The 14,096-nt window shown below is 43.8% G+C and overlaps 1 protein-coding gene across 2 annotated transcripts in view; it reads right to left on the bottom strand.

Annotated features, from left to right (window-relative positions):
- Positions 1 to 14,096, bottom strand: part of CPS1 (carbamoyl-phosphate synthase 1) — a 92,227-nt gene that overhangs the window by 31,992 nt on the left and 46,139 nt on the right. The window contains exons 22-24 of one of the 2 annotated variants that reach the window (XM_086751014.1): positions 4,520 to 4,661; positions 2,617 to 2,682; positions 1,992 to 2,055 (exon numbers count right to left, since the gene is read on the bottom strand). In XM_086751014.1, the coding sequence (XP_086607140.1) occupies positions 1,992 to 2,055; positions 2,617 to 2,682; positions 4,520 to 4,661 (272 nt within the window). Of the gene's footprint in view, positions 1 to 1,991; positions 2,056 to 2,616; positions 2,683 to 4,519; positions 4,685 to 14,096 lie in introns of both variants that reach the window. The other variant, XM_086751013.1, reaches the window with a different exon arrangement.

Here is a 14,096-nt window from a genome sequence, read left to right as displayed (position 1 = left end):
ATAAACAGACGTTCTCAGCACTCAAGCTTAAAAAAGAAAAAGAAAAAAAAAATGCCACTACTGCCTCCTGTCAGCTCAGACCAAGAAATCTAATTGTCCTTCCACGGAAACTAATCATCCACAAACATGAGCTTTCAAGCACAACTGGTAAGTTGGCTCAGCTGCTCAGGAGTGACAGGCCTCTACAACACATCTGTCATCCTGCACTTATGAACACTCACGTTTGCTCTTGCTGCCCATCCAGTGACTGCCTCCCAACCAATGTGCTGTGAGATAAACGTAAGAGGCAGAAGCTTAGAGGTGACCAAATTGAGGGCCCACTATTATAAGACAGCGCTATTTACTTCAGGAAATATGAAGCATTTGTACAGATGTGGTTTAAAAAATAGAAGACTGAAGTGGTTTTTTTTTTTACCTTCTGGAAGAGCAGAGTATGGCTAACTTAACAACAGAAACATTACATCTCAGTGGGTTTGACCTTCTTGTGTGCCGACTCTAGATAAGGCAAATCTGTAGAACACCACCTACAGAGCCACTCTGTGATCCTTTTATTGTGGTTTAAAGGCCATGCTATGGCAGTCCTGAACCCTGAGTAAGCACTGTGGCCACCTCTAAAAGGAAGGGGGCACATAGGGAGTCACTTGGTGCTCGGGTGGGCACCAGGACTTGGTGCTTGGTCTTGGGCACGCTGTAGGACTTGGGAAACACTGCAGGCTTCAGTCAACGCTGGAGACCAGGCTCGTTCCACAGGGAATGCTAAGTTGATCCCACTGAATTATGATTACAATTGTAAAAGCACACAGGAAAAGCACACTTCTTACCTGCCTTCAAAGGACAACAAAAGAAAAAAAAAATCAACTTAGATATTGCACCTAGAAAAAAAAAAATCTTTTCAAGGTGCAACTGATTGTTTCCTTTAGCAGCTTTTATTTAGTTGCAACCTCTTCCAAAGATTGTCTTGATTTAATCAAAACTACAGAACAGATAAGACAAAGATCATGGCTAATCTAAGCAATTAGGAGTTTTATGTGAACAGTGCAAAATGTACTCACAGACATCTGATCAAATTATTAAACAACATTGCCGTTCTTTTTACGTTCATAGTTTGTAACCATGCTACAGCGCATGTTGACTGGCAGAAGCGTTCACAAAAAATAAGCATAATCATGGAGTAGACAGACCCACTCATCTCAACATTCATACCAGAAGATGAGTTCAAAAAGACACATCCTACAAACAGCAACAGGAGTGTAGCACGTGACCTGCCCATCCAAGCAAAACAAATGGATGCAGTTTTAAATTTCAGCTTTCAAAAACCATCACCATGACTTGTGAGATGCAAAGCAAAAATATTTCTGAATAACAAGTAATTTTTTCTTGTCAGTAATTGCAAGTTATTCGGAAAGATGCATGAAAAGAAAAAAGTGAAAGTCATCATATACAGAATTCAGAAGTCTGTCTACCCAATACTCATATCCATGAGGAAACTCTTATGCTGCATAATTATCTGAGTGGGCTGAAAAAACAGCATACAGAGAGTTACTTACACAAAAGCAGGCAAAGAGATCAAAATATTTTCATAGTCACCTATATTTACACTACTAAAATGCATAGTATTTAACTACATAGTCATGAGCTGGCAGTAAACATATAACATAGGTGTGGGAGCAACAAACTTCTCTACAAGGTATCAGGTTCTCAAGACCTTAACATGTGCAAAAATTAAGATTAAAAAAATTCCCTGAAACTTTGTGGAAATCACAACTAAGGGACAAGTGAAAAGTAATAAAATTCTCCTGTTTTTTCCAGGGTGTGAAATGAAGTCTCCAAGTAAGCGTAAAAGGCAAACCCTGTGTTAGGAATTGATGTCCTGTGCACTGTACTCTGGAGGGTTTTGTCATCGTATGAGAAGAGGAACAAATGAACCACAAGAATATCCATAGAAGGCTCCAGGGTGCAAGGAGAACAGAGGAGTTGTAAGAAAGATTTACCTATGTGATATGGTCCACAACCCAACACCATCACTCCACAGTCATCAAATTTTACATCATGTTCCTGAGAAAGGAAGGAGAAAAGTGATTAGGATCTGTACTCCACAGCACCTAAACCCATGCTTTTCAGAATAAACAGTTTCTGGTGCTCAGCCCATATCCAACAGTCTGATCCTTCAGGGCTCAAGTCTGATCTCGTTTACTGCAGTGGAAATCAAATGCAACTCTACTGGAATTAGTGGTACTGCCCTCAGACCAAAGGAGACACAGCACCTCTGATTTGGCTATTCAAGCAGCCAAAGGAGCTGTTAAGTTTCACATACAAACAAATGCTGGGATGAGATGAGTTCTGCATTGCCAGCACCTGACCTGTGCACAGAGGATGCAAGTACATGTGATACAGGACAGGATCACAACAACATTGGGGCATTAACACTAAATGCACTGGATCAATATTTGAGCCAGTGAAAATTCCAGGCCTGCTGTAAGGGGATTATATGTAACACCATCCAAAATAATTGCTACAGAGACTGAGACATCTGCAAGGATCTACAGAAATAACACAGCATAGGGGAAAGAGATCAAACTAGACAGCAATGAGACTGTTGTTTCGGAATGCGCCTACCTGCCCGTTGTACGTGATGTAGAGGTAATTAGTTACCGCCGGGTATTCTGCTGCCAGTGTGTCAATCTGTAAGGGGAAAAAGAAGAGGGATTGTGACTTGGCCAGTGCAAGATCTTTCTTACATGCAGGTGTTCTGGGGTTTTTCTTCTTCCTCTTTCCTTTTCTACTCCTATTTCTGTCCTATTATTGTCCCACCATCTCTGGGAAAGGAGGTGATCTGAACTGCCACATGCTGGCAACCCAGCATATGCTTGGCCTTTTCCCCCAGACCTTACAGTACAGTCAACAGGAGAGTCTACCATCACTTTCCAAGCTGCAGTTTTAGCTCCATGCCTCTTTGGTAAAACACCTTCACAGCCCAGGAATTGCCCCATCCATCCCTTCTTGCAAAGGCTCTCATCCTCTAGCTAGTTTGGCAGCATTAATTACACAGATCTCCATTCCTGCAGGTCTCCTGTCCTCTTCAGCTGTGCTGTCTGGGATCTTCACATTATACTCTTGACCCCATCTTAGTCCCACACTGAATACAAACACGCAGACAATATCACTTTGAGATCACGCTGAGTAGCAGCCAGCAGTGCAAGTACTATATGCTCATGCTACCGTATAACTCGTGGTTTGATAATTAAATGGTACACAAAGCAAGAATGATTTTTCAACCACCCTTTATATGTAGTTCTCAACAATTTCTTATGTAATTAGTCACCAGAGAGCCCAGAAGAATAATTTGCCTACCAAGTTGTTCACAAACTATTTCTGTCAACTACTGACTGCATGTTCTACATGGTAACTAGTCCATCTAGGTCACCAGCAACTGCTGAAGTTCCCTGAACGAACAGCTGAAACATTTCTCCACAGAATACTGAACAGAGAACAATATTAAAACAATCCTGACATGAATTTTTACATGCTATACCATTTAAAAATCTGTCCAGTCTTCAAGTATTTTCTTGAATCCCCACTGGCTGTCCAAATCCTTGTGAATAATGAAGAATGTGACCTTACGTCACCAGCACTATGTAAGTGTCTGCTGCTCATTACCGTTGCTAATACTGCAACTTGTACTTCATGGCTCAGGAAGAATCATACGCTTCGAAGCCACAAACGCAGGCGTAAGTAGAATGACCTTATTAAGGGTACTTTGGCACACAAATCAATCCAGCACTGCAGTGCCATACACAGCTGAAAGAATGCCGTGCAGGATCAGGCATGTTTCTGTGGGCCAGGTGAGAACACAGAAGGAAAACAGCAGCTGGGGAACAGAAGGAGATTTGGTACCTGGAATGGGGCCTGAGGATACAGATGGGCTCTTTCAGAAACATTCAGTAGTTCGGGTTGGGGCTTTTTTCCCCCTTAAAGGACAAAAAAAACCAGCTGGTGGCAGTTTAATACCAACTTACCTTAAATGCAGCAGCAGAACACCTAGCAAAGCACTCGTGATGCTGCCATGAATACTAGATGAGCTCATTACGCTCGTGCTATCACAAGGAATAGCAAATGAACCCATAACAATAGCACACTTCAAATAAAGTGTAAAAAGATACTACCAAGAGAAAAGACATATTATTATGAAAGACATATTTCATGGTCACACCATGGTGGGCGAGCATTCTCAGCCTTTTCCTGAAGCCAGATAGCTGCATTTCCCACTTGGCCACACAGAATATGAACAAGAATATTCTGAGTCTCTCTTTGGGGATGTTCATGTCATTATATTGATGCCTGCAGTGCAGAAGTAACAGCTACATTATGAAATCTGTTCTCCTCTGTCAAAGCTGCCATGGATGTTAACAGAGCCAGGGGTTCCACTTTGTTTACCTCAGCTGTTTCTAAGGACATGGACATCTCCTGCTCCTTGCACTCTTGGAAGCTCCCACCATGAACAGCAATGTTTCTCACGTACCTGTTTCACCCAGGGCACGATATTCTTCCTCTGTCTCAGCTGACGGCACTGGACTTCAGTCAGCCCCAGGCACTTCCCAATCTGTTTGTCTGAGAACCCGATCTGTTTGGCTCTCCTCAGTGTCTCCTCTGGAACTGTTTCACTGGGATTAAATGAGAAAAACACCTCTGCATGAGGTTTGACAGGAATACTTAGAAGATATATGACTGCTTGGGTCTTCCATACTGCATAGGGTTTCTACAGGATCACGCACATAAAGGCAAGAAAATGAAGAAGATCCAGCTAAGCTATGCAATCTTCATACATGAAAGATCTTTTTTGCACTTCACACCCTTGACAAACACCTATAAGGTTAGGTCTACAGCCAGACTGCTGATGCTAGGAAGTGAAACATTTTCTTTCCTTGCATTTTTGAGAAGGAGATGAGTGACTCATGTAGAGGTCCATCATCTCCCAGGCAGCATTCTCCACCAGGCTAGTACAAGGTCACCGTATCCACAACAACTGTATGGCCATTTACCATTACAGCCTCCACAGAGGACCTGTAGCAATTTCTTTTTTAGATTCAGTATCCCCACACCTCCATGTCCAAACTTTAACTCAATCTCTCCCTTATATTCCTCCTCCCAGTCTAAATTTTAAAACACAGGCCTCACCAGACTGGGCTGGATCAATAATTATGTATGTACCCCCATCTCCTGCCTCTCACTGCAGCTGCCCACTCCAAACAAAGGCATGAAATTCCTGACGCTCTGGGATGAACCACTCGGAGGCATAACTGTCCCCCGACCCTGCTGAGCTGGGGGACAACTGGCCTCACAACACTACAATCTGTCCCAAACAAGCCTTTCCTCCTCCTGTTGAGGATGCTCTGTCTACCTTCAGAAATGGCCAGTGTTTTTAAAAAGCATCTAACTTCAGAAATACAAAGTAGAAATGACCTTCAGAGGCTGACATTCAAGGCAGGTTTTTCTTTCTGACAGTCTATTTTTTCCTGTATCATTTATGATGCTTCTTGCATTACGAGAACTGGGAGAGGGGGATAGACGGGGTAAAGCAGGGGCACCTTTTTGATTTCGTATTTGCAATCAAGGTCTCTCAACACTTCTATGTGTTCTTGTTCTCCTGGTTTTGCTTTTCAGGAGTAGAAGTTTTTGCTGTTTATTTCAAACGCATTGTTTTTTTTTTCCCCAACCATCTCTGCAATTCAACAGTTTCTTGCCCATTTTGCTTATGATTTTTTTAATCTTCTCCATTCCCCCTTTACTCCCTTCACTTTTTTCTCTTCCACACTATCTTGGTTCCACTTTGTTTTGACTCCACCTATAGCCCTTACAGTTTCTGCCTGTCTCTGTTTCTAAGCTAGCTTTTCTAAGCTTAGCTTTTGCAAAAACACAAAAAGCCTATGTATTTTTATCAGCACTTCTGCTTTTCATCTTCATTGCCAAGAGCATCCTTGCCTGCCCAGTAAATCAATATTTTATGAGCAAGCAAGCTCTGAATCAGGAAAAAGGAAATGATTAACAAACAAGCAATTTTCCTAAATCAGAGCTTTTGAATTATGTCCTTTGCTTGATGGCATTTTAAAATAAATAGCATTATGTTATTTGAGTGGGAGGAGAGGAGTAAGGACACTTTATTGGAATGTGTCAGGAAGCTGAAGCATGAAAGAGAGTCATTGGATTGGATTTTCCACTCTGGCTTAGGCACAGAGCAGCTCTGCTGCCCTCGGTGAAGCCAGGCTAGCATAAAACAGGTGAGTCAGAGAAATGTCAAACCAGCTGTTCTGAGAGCAGAACTGGGGACCAGAAACTTTTAGGTTCAGATCCCTGGTTAGATGGGTTTTCCTCTATGAATTCCTCAATGCTAGCTCTCCTTTCCCTGTAATATGAGAAACAGAGCGCTGCACCTGCCTACAATAGCACAGCAGACAGCTAAGGAGGATTCGCAGAAAGGACATGCTCCCTGTAACCGCTCTCCTCTGCACTGCGTCCCAGCCTGGCACTAACCACAGCCTGCTCTGCCCTCAGGGGACTCCAGGCAGGGCTACCACCTACACCCTTGATCTTCTCCACAACCCTCCACCACATCACCCTTCTTTCTCCAAAAGATCCTCCTCTTTGCTAGTGTCAGAAAGAAACAGTCCTGCCTAATCCAGCAAGTTACGCTTCCTAGCTCTTGGATTCAGTTTTGGGAACAGAAAGACTTCCCAAAATAAGACCCCCTTTGAAACACCACAGTATGTTAAAGCCTGCGTTTACCACGCACTAACGCCTCCACCACAAAACTCCTCTGCTTCTCCTCAGCCCTTGCTACTTTCTGATCTCAGCTCAGAGGCAAGACTTCTCGCATAAACCACGAACGCCAGAACTGAAGGCATGGGTTGTTTTACAGGAGGAATCACAGCAAGCAAAATCTACCAATTGTCTGGCAAAAGAGATGCTAGCCATCACCAGCTATTAAGAGGAACGCAGCCATGCATTTCTCTCCTAGGTTCAGCATTCTCTAAGCATTCTCCCTTGCTCTCCCTCCCTTCTGCCTCAGAAACACACATAGCTGGTTGGCATTTGATTACTGACAGAGAAAGAAAATTGCCTTCATTTGCAGCTTGTTTCAATTCAGTTTTTGTATCTCATTATAACAGTATCATTCATCGTCATCCCCCCCAGTAGGGTGGATAGAGGAGAAGCAGTGATTATTTGGTGACATGATTCATTTGCCTTGGGCTAGCAGCTTAAATTAGGTTATGACACTTACTAGTCCATGCAGAAAAGTAACTATAGTTTTGTACAGGACAACCAGGGTGCAAGAGAAAAGCCAAGTACCTAAAGGGGAAATAAAACCGTGCATTTTTTCCTCTGCTACTCCCAGTGGATGAGAAAGAAAAGATCAGAGATGTAGCTTTCAATGTGGCTAATACAAAAGATGCGGTGGGAACCTCTACTGAAGCAGCGCCTAGACAGGAAGGTTTTTCTCATTTCTCACTGCCATGGAGGTAGGTTAATATGGAGGAAATGCACCTAGCTCACCATGAGGCAGGAAAGGTTAAAATTGACAACCCAGCCCAGGGGATGTAACAGTTTTGCCATCTAATATTGTCACAGAAACACAGTTACAGCAACAGCAACAGTTAAACGCCCAGCAGTGCTGCTTTCAAAGCAGTGGAAACCAGAATCTGCCGCAAGATGAGAAATTGCCAAAAGCCTTTGAGGAAGCTCCTGGCATTTGGAGGCACAACCAGAAGAAGGGGCAGGCAGAGGAAGTCAGCAGAATTGCTCCACCATGTTTAACGGGAACTGGATCAGAGAGCTGCAAACCCTCAGCACCTGCATGGAAATCAGGCTGCCTCTCTGCACGTACTGGACACACATGTTCATACCTGGATAATTTCCATTTACTAATAAGGGTAATTTTTAGCATTTATATCTCAGTTTCCATGGAAATAATATAAATAAATAGACAAACAGTATGAGGGTGATGCTTATCTTGCAGATAGCAAAACTGAGACACATAGAGGTTAAGGGGTGATGAATTTTAAGATCCAGCTTTCCCACTGCCTTTGCTCAAAGACAGCCCTTTAGACTTGCTGGAGACATTAAAGCCAGTAAGAGCTGAATCAGGCTGATCTCTTTGAACGCTTGAGTGCAAATAACCCTTCCAAGAGCTCATCAGAAAACTAGCGCTATAAAGAGAAGAAAAAAATTCTCAATTCTGGCTGTTCCCAAACACATGACCCACTCCTACATCACTGCCTCCCACTTTCCCCTGGAGCATCACTTACTTTTCAAAGACAGGGCAAAAAGTCTTCCAAAGATCAAACTCCCTCACTGGTTTATACGCAATTCTGAAACAAGGGAAGATTCAGTGGCCATGATTCCAGACTCCTATCATGCTCCTTTTTCCTAACATTTGCCTTTGCAAAATGACATTCAGAAGTTTTAGAGCTTCAAAACCAGACAATTAGACTTCTGCACACTGCCATAATCACTTAGTGGCTGTTCGCTTCCTTGGAAAGCTAAAGTCCCCTGTAGATTTTGTAGTTTATAAACAATACAAGCCTTTCCTGAATGTTGCTTGTGCCTTCTTTTCAGCTTCCAGTGTCGATTTCTTGTTGCTTTTTGTTTAAAATTCCACCCTGTCATCCTTTGGAACTCCATCCACTCACTTCTTCAATAATAAACGATAAAGGGAAATGGAATAAATTCCCCTTAATGAGGAAATTTTCACCTGGCACAGAGGACCTGGGGAAATCTATTAACTGACTAGAGGAACACTGGCAGCATCGCAATTATCAGGAGAGCCTGCTCACTTCAACATTGCCTTCTCTTCCACTTGACTGGCTTTCATCTGATCCACCAGTTCAGGAGTAATGCTAAATAAATGTACCAGCAGAAAGCCCCAGCTTGATATGGGAAGAAGCACTCTTTTTCTTGTCTGCCAAATCAGGCTTTGCTTCATTTTAGGTATGTTGTCAAGTTTATGTCCATCTATGTATTACTTAGGTGCACGTTAACGGGTCTTGATCAAAAAGATCAGGAGTATTTTGTGAACTAAGGGTCAAAGCCTGAGCTGGGAGCATTTGGGGTACAGATACTATGTCATAAAATCACAGAATGGTTTGGGTTGGAAGGGACCTTCAAAGCCCATCCAGTACAACCCCCTGCAAGGAGCAGGGACATCTCCAACCAGATCAGGTTGCTCAGAGCCCCGTCCAACCTGACCCTGTAAGCCCACAGGCTCACACCTGCAGGTCACCTCTGGTTTATCTCGGCAGCTATTCATGTGGCTGGGACAGGCACATAGGACCTGCAACCAGCTCAGCCCACCAGTCTTGAACTCAGCTCCTCCTAAACCTGGATGGGGTGGATTTAAGCCCAGACTTACAGTTTCACAATAGTAAGCAAGGCAGACGGAAAGTAAGAAGCGCCAGAATCAAAATGCCTAACAATCGGGCTTGAGAGAGCTCTTCCTTTCTCAGCACTCATACACCTGGAGGATTTCAAAAGCCTACTTGATTTCAGGCTGGATTATGTACAAATACCTATTCTTCCTCTTTTCCTCATTGTCCTGCTCTGCTTCAAGGCTCCTAGGGGCCTCCTTGATTGCTCCTGATGTTTTATAAGATTTTGACCAAGCTACAATTAAAATAGCGAGATCGGTATATAAATTCTCTCTCTCTGCTTCTCATCTCAAGGAGACAGATTGTTACGGTTTTTCCCCTCCTGAGAAACTCATGAGATGACTGACAAAAAGCTGTCAAAGGAGTGTTTACGGAAGCAGGAGCTGTAAACCAACAAATCTCACTCCTGGAACAACTATCACTCCAGCGCTCTGCATCTTTAACATTCAGGTCCCTGAGCTAATAAATCTTATTGCAGACATCTTGATTTAAGTAACATGAACCTCACACTGTGCCCTAAGACCTAAAGGACTCACACCTAGGATGAAGTGATGTGCTGAAGCAGCAGCTCACACCAAAACACCGCCAAGAAATGGGTGATAGATGCTTCCTCAAAGCCTATTTTCCACCCTTGGTAAAAGAAAGCTTTGAGGTCTTTGCTGGGATGCCATGGTATGGACTCTCCTGCTTCTGCTATCGTACATACCAGTTACAGAGGTTCCCCGATGGCTTTTAAAAGGCGATGGCTGTATATCCTCTGTATCAAGGAAAAAATGCATATTGCGTTTTCACAAATGTACAGATGCTTTGAAAGAAAATACAGCTGTGAAATTATCATCAATGGCTCTACAAGACAAACAGAAAGTATCTTATGTCAGATCTACACAAAGCACAAACAACAGTGCTGAATAGCTGCTTATTTTATATTCTTCTCATGTAGTGAATTCCTAATCTGTTCCCAAGTCTTCCCTGCCCCACAGTTCACAAAGAAGACAAAAGTAATCTTCCCAGTTAGCTACAAGCGAGTACTCAAATATGTCAGTGACAGCTCCTCAAACAGTATAAATCAGTGCAGCCTTATTCAGCGTCACTGGACCAGCTCTGCTTTATGCCCGCACAAGATCTGACCTATGCTCTCTGACCTGTCCCAAAAGCGCACAAGTCAGCAGAAACGGTGCTTTTGGGAAGAGCAGGTGTGCAACAACCGCTGTGGAAGAGCACGGGTTATTGATGGCCAGTCTGATCTTTCCTCCCTGCACTGTTTCCCAGGTTACCTGCTGCAGCCGGGTTTTAATTCCAGCACCTGTATTTCTGTGGCTACTCCGCCACAGTCTTGTTCTGAAATCAAGTCATGCTTCCAGCAAGCAGCCTTCAAAGTACACTTCTCACAGACCCAAGGACATGAGCTTTGAACAGGAATTCTCAATAAACAACTTCTTCCACGGGCCACGGAGCAGAGCACCTGGTTACAAATGCTGGGCTGAAGTGGGTCTGCACCCTCCTACATTTTTCTGCTTTCCCTTCTATTAACCTGTGTCTCTTTAGGAATGACAAGAGCAATACTCAGGACTGCACTTACCCCTTTAGCAAACTACAGGCCAGGAGGTGTTTTCACTCAATGCCCACAGAGCAAGGACACATTCTCCTCCAAAACAAGCTCCAAAGTATAAAGTTATCAAAACATGACTGGTGCCATCATTTTCCATTGCTAGTAGGCTGGCTAGTTTGGTACCCACCAAAGGGAAGATCTGCTGGTTTCATGAAGATTAATTTGAAGAGCAGAGATTTAAGAAGGCAGAGTTCAGTTCACTGCTCTCCAGATTGTCTCTGAGACTTTGGGCAAGCTTACCATCTCTATGTTTTGCTCCTCAACTGCAAAATGAGGGTTTATCATGCTCCTCTTTTCTCACTTGAATTCTACTTTACAGCCTTTTATCAACATTGAAACATTCCTCTTTGTGCAATATATTCACACTTCTGCCTGTTACAAGATGGCTCAATATTCCCTGAGTCTTACTCAGATTTTCCCCAGCAGTGAACTTGATCCCATTACCTCTCCCTTTCCCCCATCCCTATAAGCTCCCAAGTAATGGCAAATACAATCAATCGCAGGTTAAATTGCTACAGAGATGCCTAAGTGATTTAGGAGCAAAAGAACTACTGATTTTCAACATGTAAAAAACCAACCAAAAAATATCCACAATGAAAGTTTCCACTTAAAATGAAAAATACGTAGGTCACAGGAGAAACAGCAGAGGCACATGTCTGATGTGTGTGTAGTGTTACTGGATACTCTTGCAAGTGCTCTCAAAATGTCTTTCTTTTCCCAGTTCAACGCAGGCCATTTGCTTTCCTGCAGTCAAATCACATAACCTGAAATGACTCTTGCTCCATCTTGGAGGGCCCAGAGGCAGAGTCAAATGGAGGCATTGCTGCAGCATGACAAAAGCTATGCAGTCTCACCAGCACCAGTTCCAATCTTCTTTGGAAAGATGTTCACTGGGACAAACATAAATGGGGCAGAGGGTGCCCTTCCCAGTCTCTACTGTCTCTGCAAATGGCTGGCCTTGCCTGTACACCACGGAGAATGGACAAACACTTACAGGTCAGAAAGATTTTTCACCCCATAACATCATCCCATACAACCTTTCACACATGGATTCGCTGCCTAAATCGGTGAGGCCTTCTGCTCATCTCTGAGTTGCTCCACGTGGCGAGGATGCAAGGCAGCATTCGGTGTGTGAATGCTGCTTGCTGAACTGCTCACAAAGTCCTCCACTTGCCTCTGATCTCCCTTCCCCATCTGTCCTATCCACTTGTTCTAGCTCTACATTTCCTCTTGGCAGAGACCATTTCCTTGTTACCAGTCTCTACAACAATTCCCCAAGGCCCAAATCAAGACTCTTGGCAGAGATGTTACTCCAACTGCATCCAAAATCTTGCTGCAAACAACCTCCAGACAAATCCAGAGACAAAAAGGAAGGGATGGATTCAACCAAACAGAGAGCGAGCTTGTAACCAGCAACAATGCCTGGGGACAGGGCAACAACTTCTGGTTCTGGTAACTCTATTTCAACAAGAGAAAGATTTAAAGCAGTGATGGTGTCACAGCTCATTCTTTTCAATTGGAAATAATCCTGTAGTACAGGTAAAACTCACGCCAGGCATGCCGGGGACTGGAAACAGCTGGCTGCAGAAAGAGCACATGTATGCCAAGTCTCATTTGCATCAATCAATTAGCTTTCCCTCAGCTATTGCAGAGATGTGTTTCCTGATGTGCCTCACTGGACTAGTCTCTTAGCTGAGGTCAGAAGCACTTTTCCCTGGCTCTCTGCCTTTGTGCCAATGTGCCTTCAACATAATGCAGCCAGACAGTCCCTCCTCTCCTGCCAACGTAGGTTGTGAGGTAAGACAGTTTCCTTGGGAAGGTCTGAGTAAGGACAGCAGAGTGAAAATCTGCACTGATAAGAAAACAACACAAAGTTAATTTACACCACCCGCAATCTGAGTTGAATTGCATGATTCCACTTACAAAGGACACAACATTGGACGCGTATGATACAAACACAAGGCTGGATACTGCAAAAGAGCTTTGTGTAGCACGCTGCCCATACAGTCTGCTGCCTAGTCACCAGAAGGATGAAAAACTATGTGGGATGGTACCAGCTACTGATCATGTTACCAGTAGTATTATTGCCTGCCACCCACTGCAGAGAAGGGGAAAGCAACTTCAGTGATACAGGACAGCTCGGCACAATTAGCCCCTGTGAAGCGATGCTGGATTTACACTAGCTGAGGAGGGGGTCAACCTCTGGGGTCCCAAGCGCATCACTCCAGAGCATGCCACTCCAACAGCAAGGAAATCAAACCCATTCTGGGTATACTGTTTTTCTTCCTCTGGAGCGGCACATATCTATTTAAGATACTCGAGATAAATGCAACATGACACAGATGTTAGAGGGCAAAAACTCGTGCAGCCAAACAATAGATTTCTGTAAATAATCAAGCTACTCCTCTTCGACATCTCCCTCCACATTTATTTTTGTTTAGCTCCAGATCCGGCTTGTTCCGGAGGGCAAGGGAGAGCAAGAGCTGCTCAATTAAAACCGTGCAGCTGGTGAAAGCAGCAGAAATCACAGCAGATGAACTAAGCACCCCAGTGATGTCCCGGCTACGGTGCACTCCCAGTGCCATCATGTGGTGAAAAGCGGTTAACACAACGGGTACCCGAGGCAGAAGAGCCGCCCAACACACAGCCAATAACTCAGCAAGGAGGTTCTCCCAGCCTCGTAAACCATGAAGGGAAAGCTCAAGTCAGCAAGAGGCTGGAACTGAAATACAGCCCAGCACTTTAATTTACTGCTATCTTTCCTGCTTATTTTTATATGGTCATTTTTCTTGAAGAAAGAAGAAGATTTATATTTAAATATGTCTAGAATTATAGATGTTTGAAAGTGCAGTACAAAAGCAACACATACTGCATGATCCCAGCAAGGCAGAAAAGCTTAAAAATCAATTGGGCAGGCTGGAAAAAATGCAGTGTGTTTTACCCTCAGGTGTAGTAAGTCAGAAACAAGTCCTGTGCTTGAAGGCTAATTCTGTCCTACGTACGTGACGGCAGCCTGCTGTTACTTGTTGCAGGCCATCCACATTCCCAGCCTTAGCCTCAGAGATACA

Source organism: Chlamydotis macqueenii, chromosome 6, assembly GCF_036417535.1.
Source record: "Chlamydotis macqueenii isolate bChlMac1 chromosome 6, bChlMac1.mat, whole genome shotgun sequence".
Classification (NCBI taxonomy): domain Eukaryota; kingdom Metazoa; phylum Chordata; class Aves; order Otidiformes; family Otididae; genus Chlamydotis; species Chlamydotis macqueenii.
The sequence above is the reverse complement of the archived record's forward strand: the minus strand, read 5'-3'. Positions and strand labels throughout refer to the sequence as shown.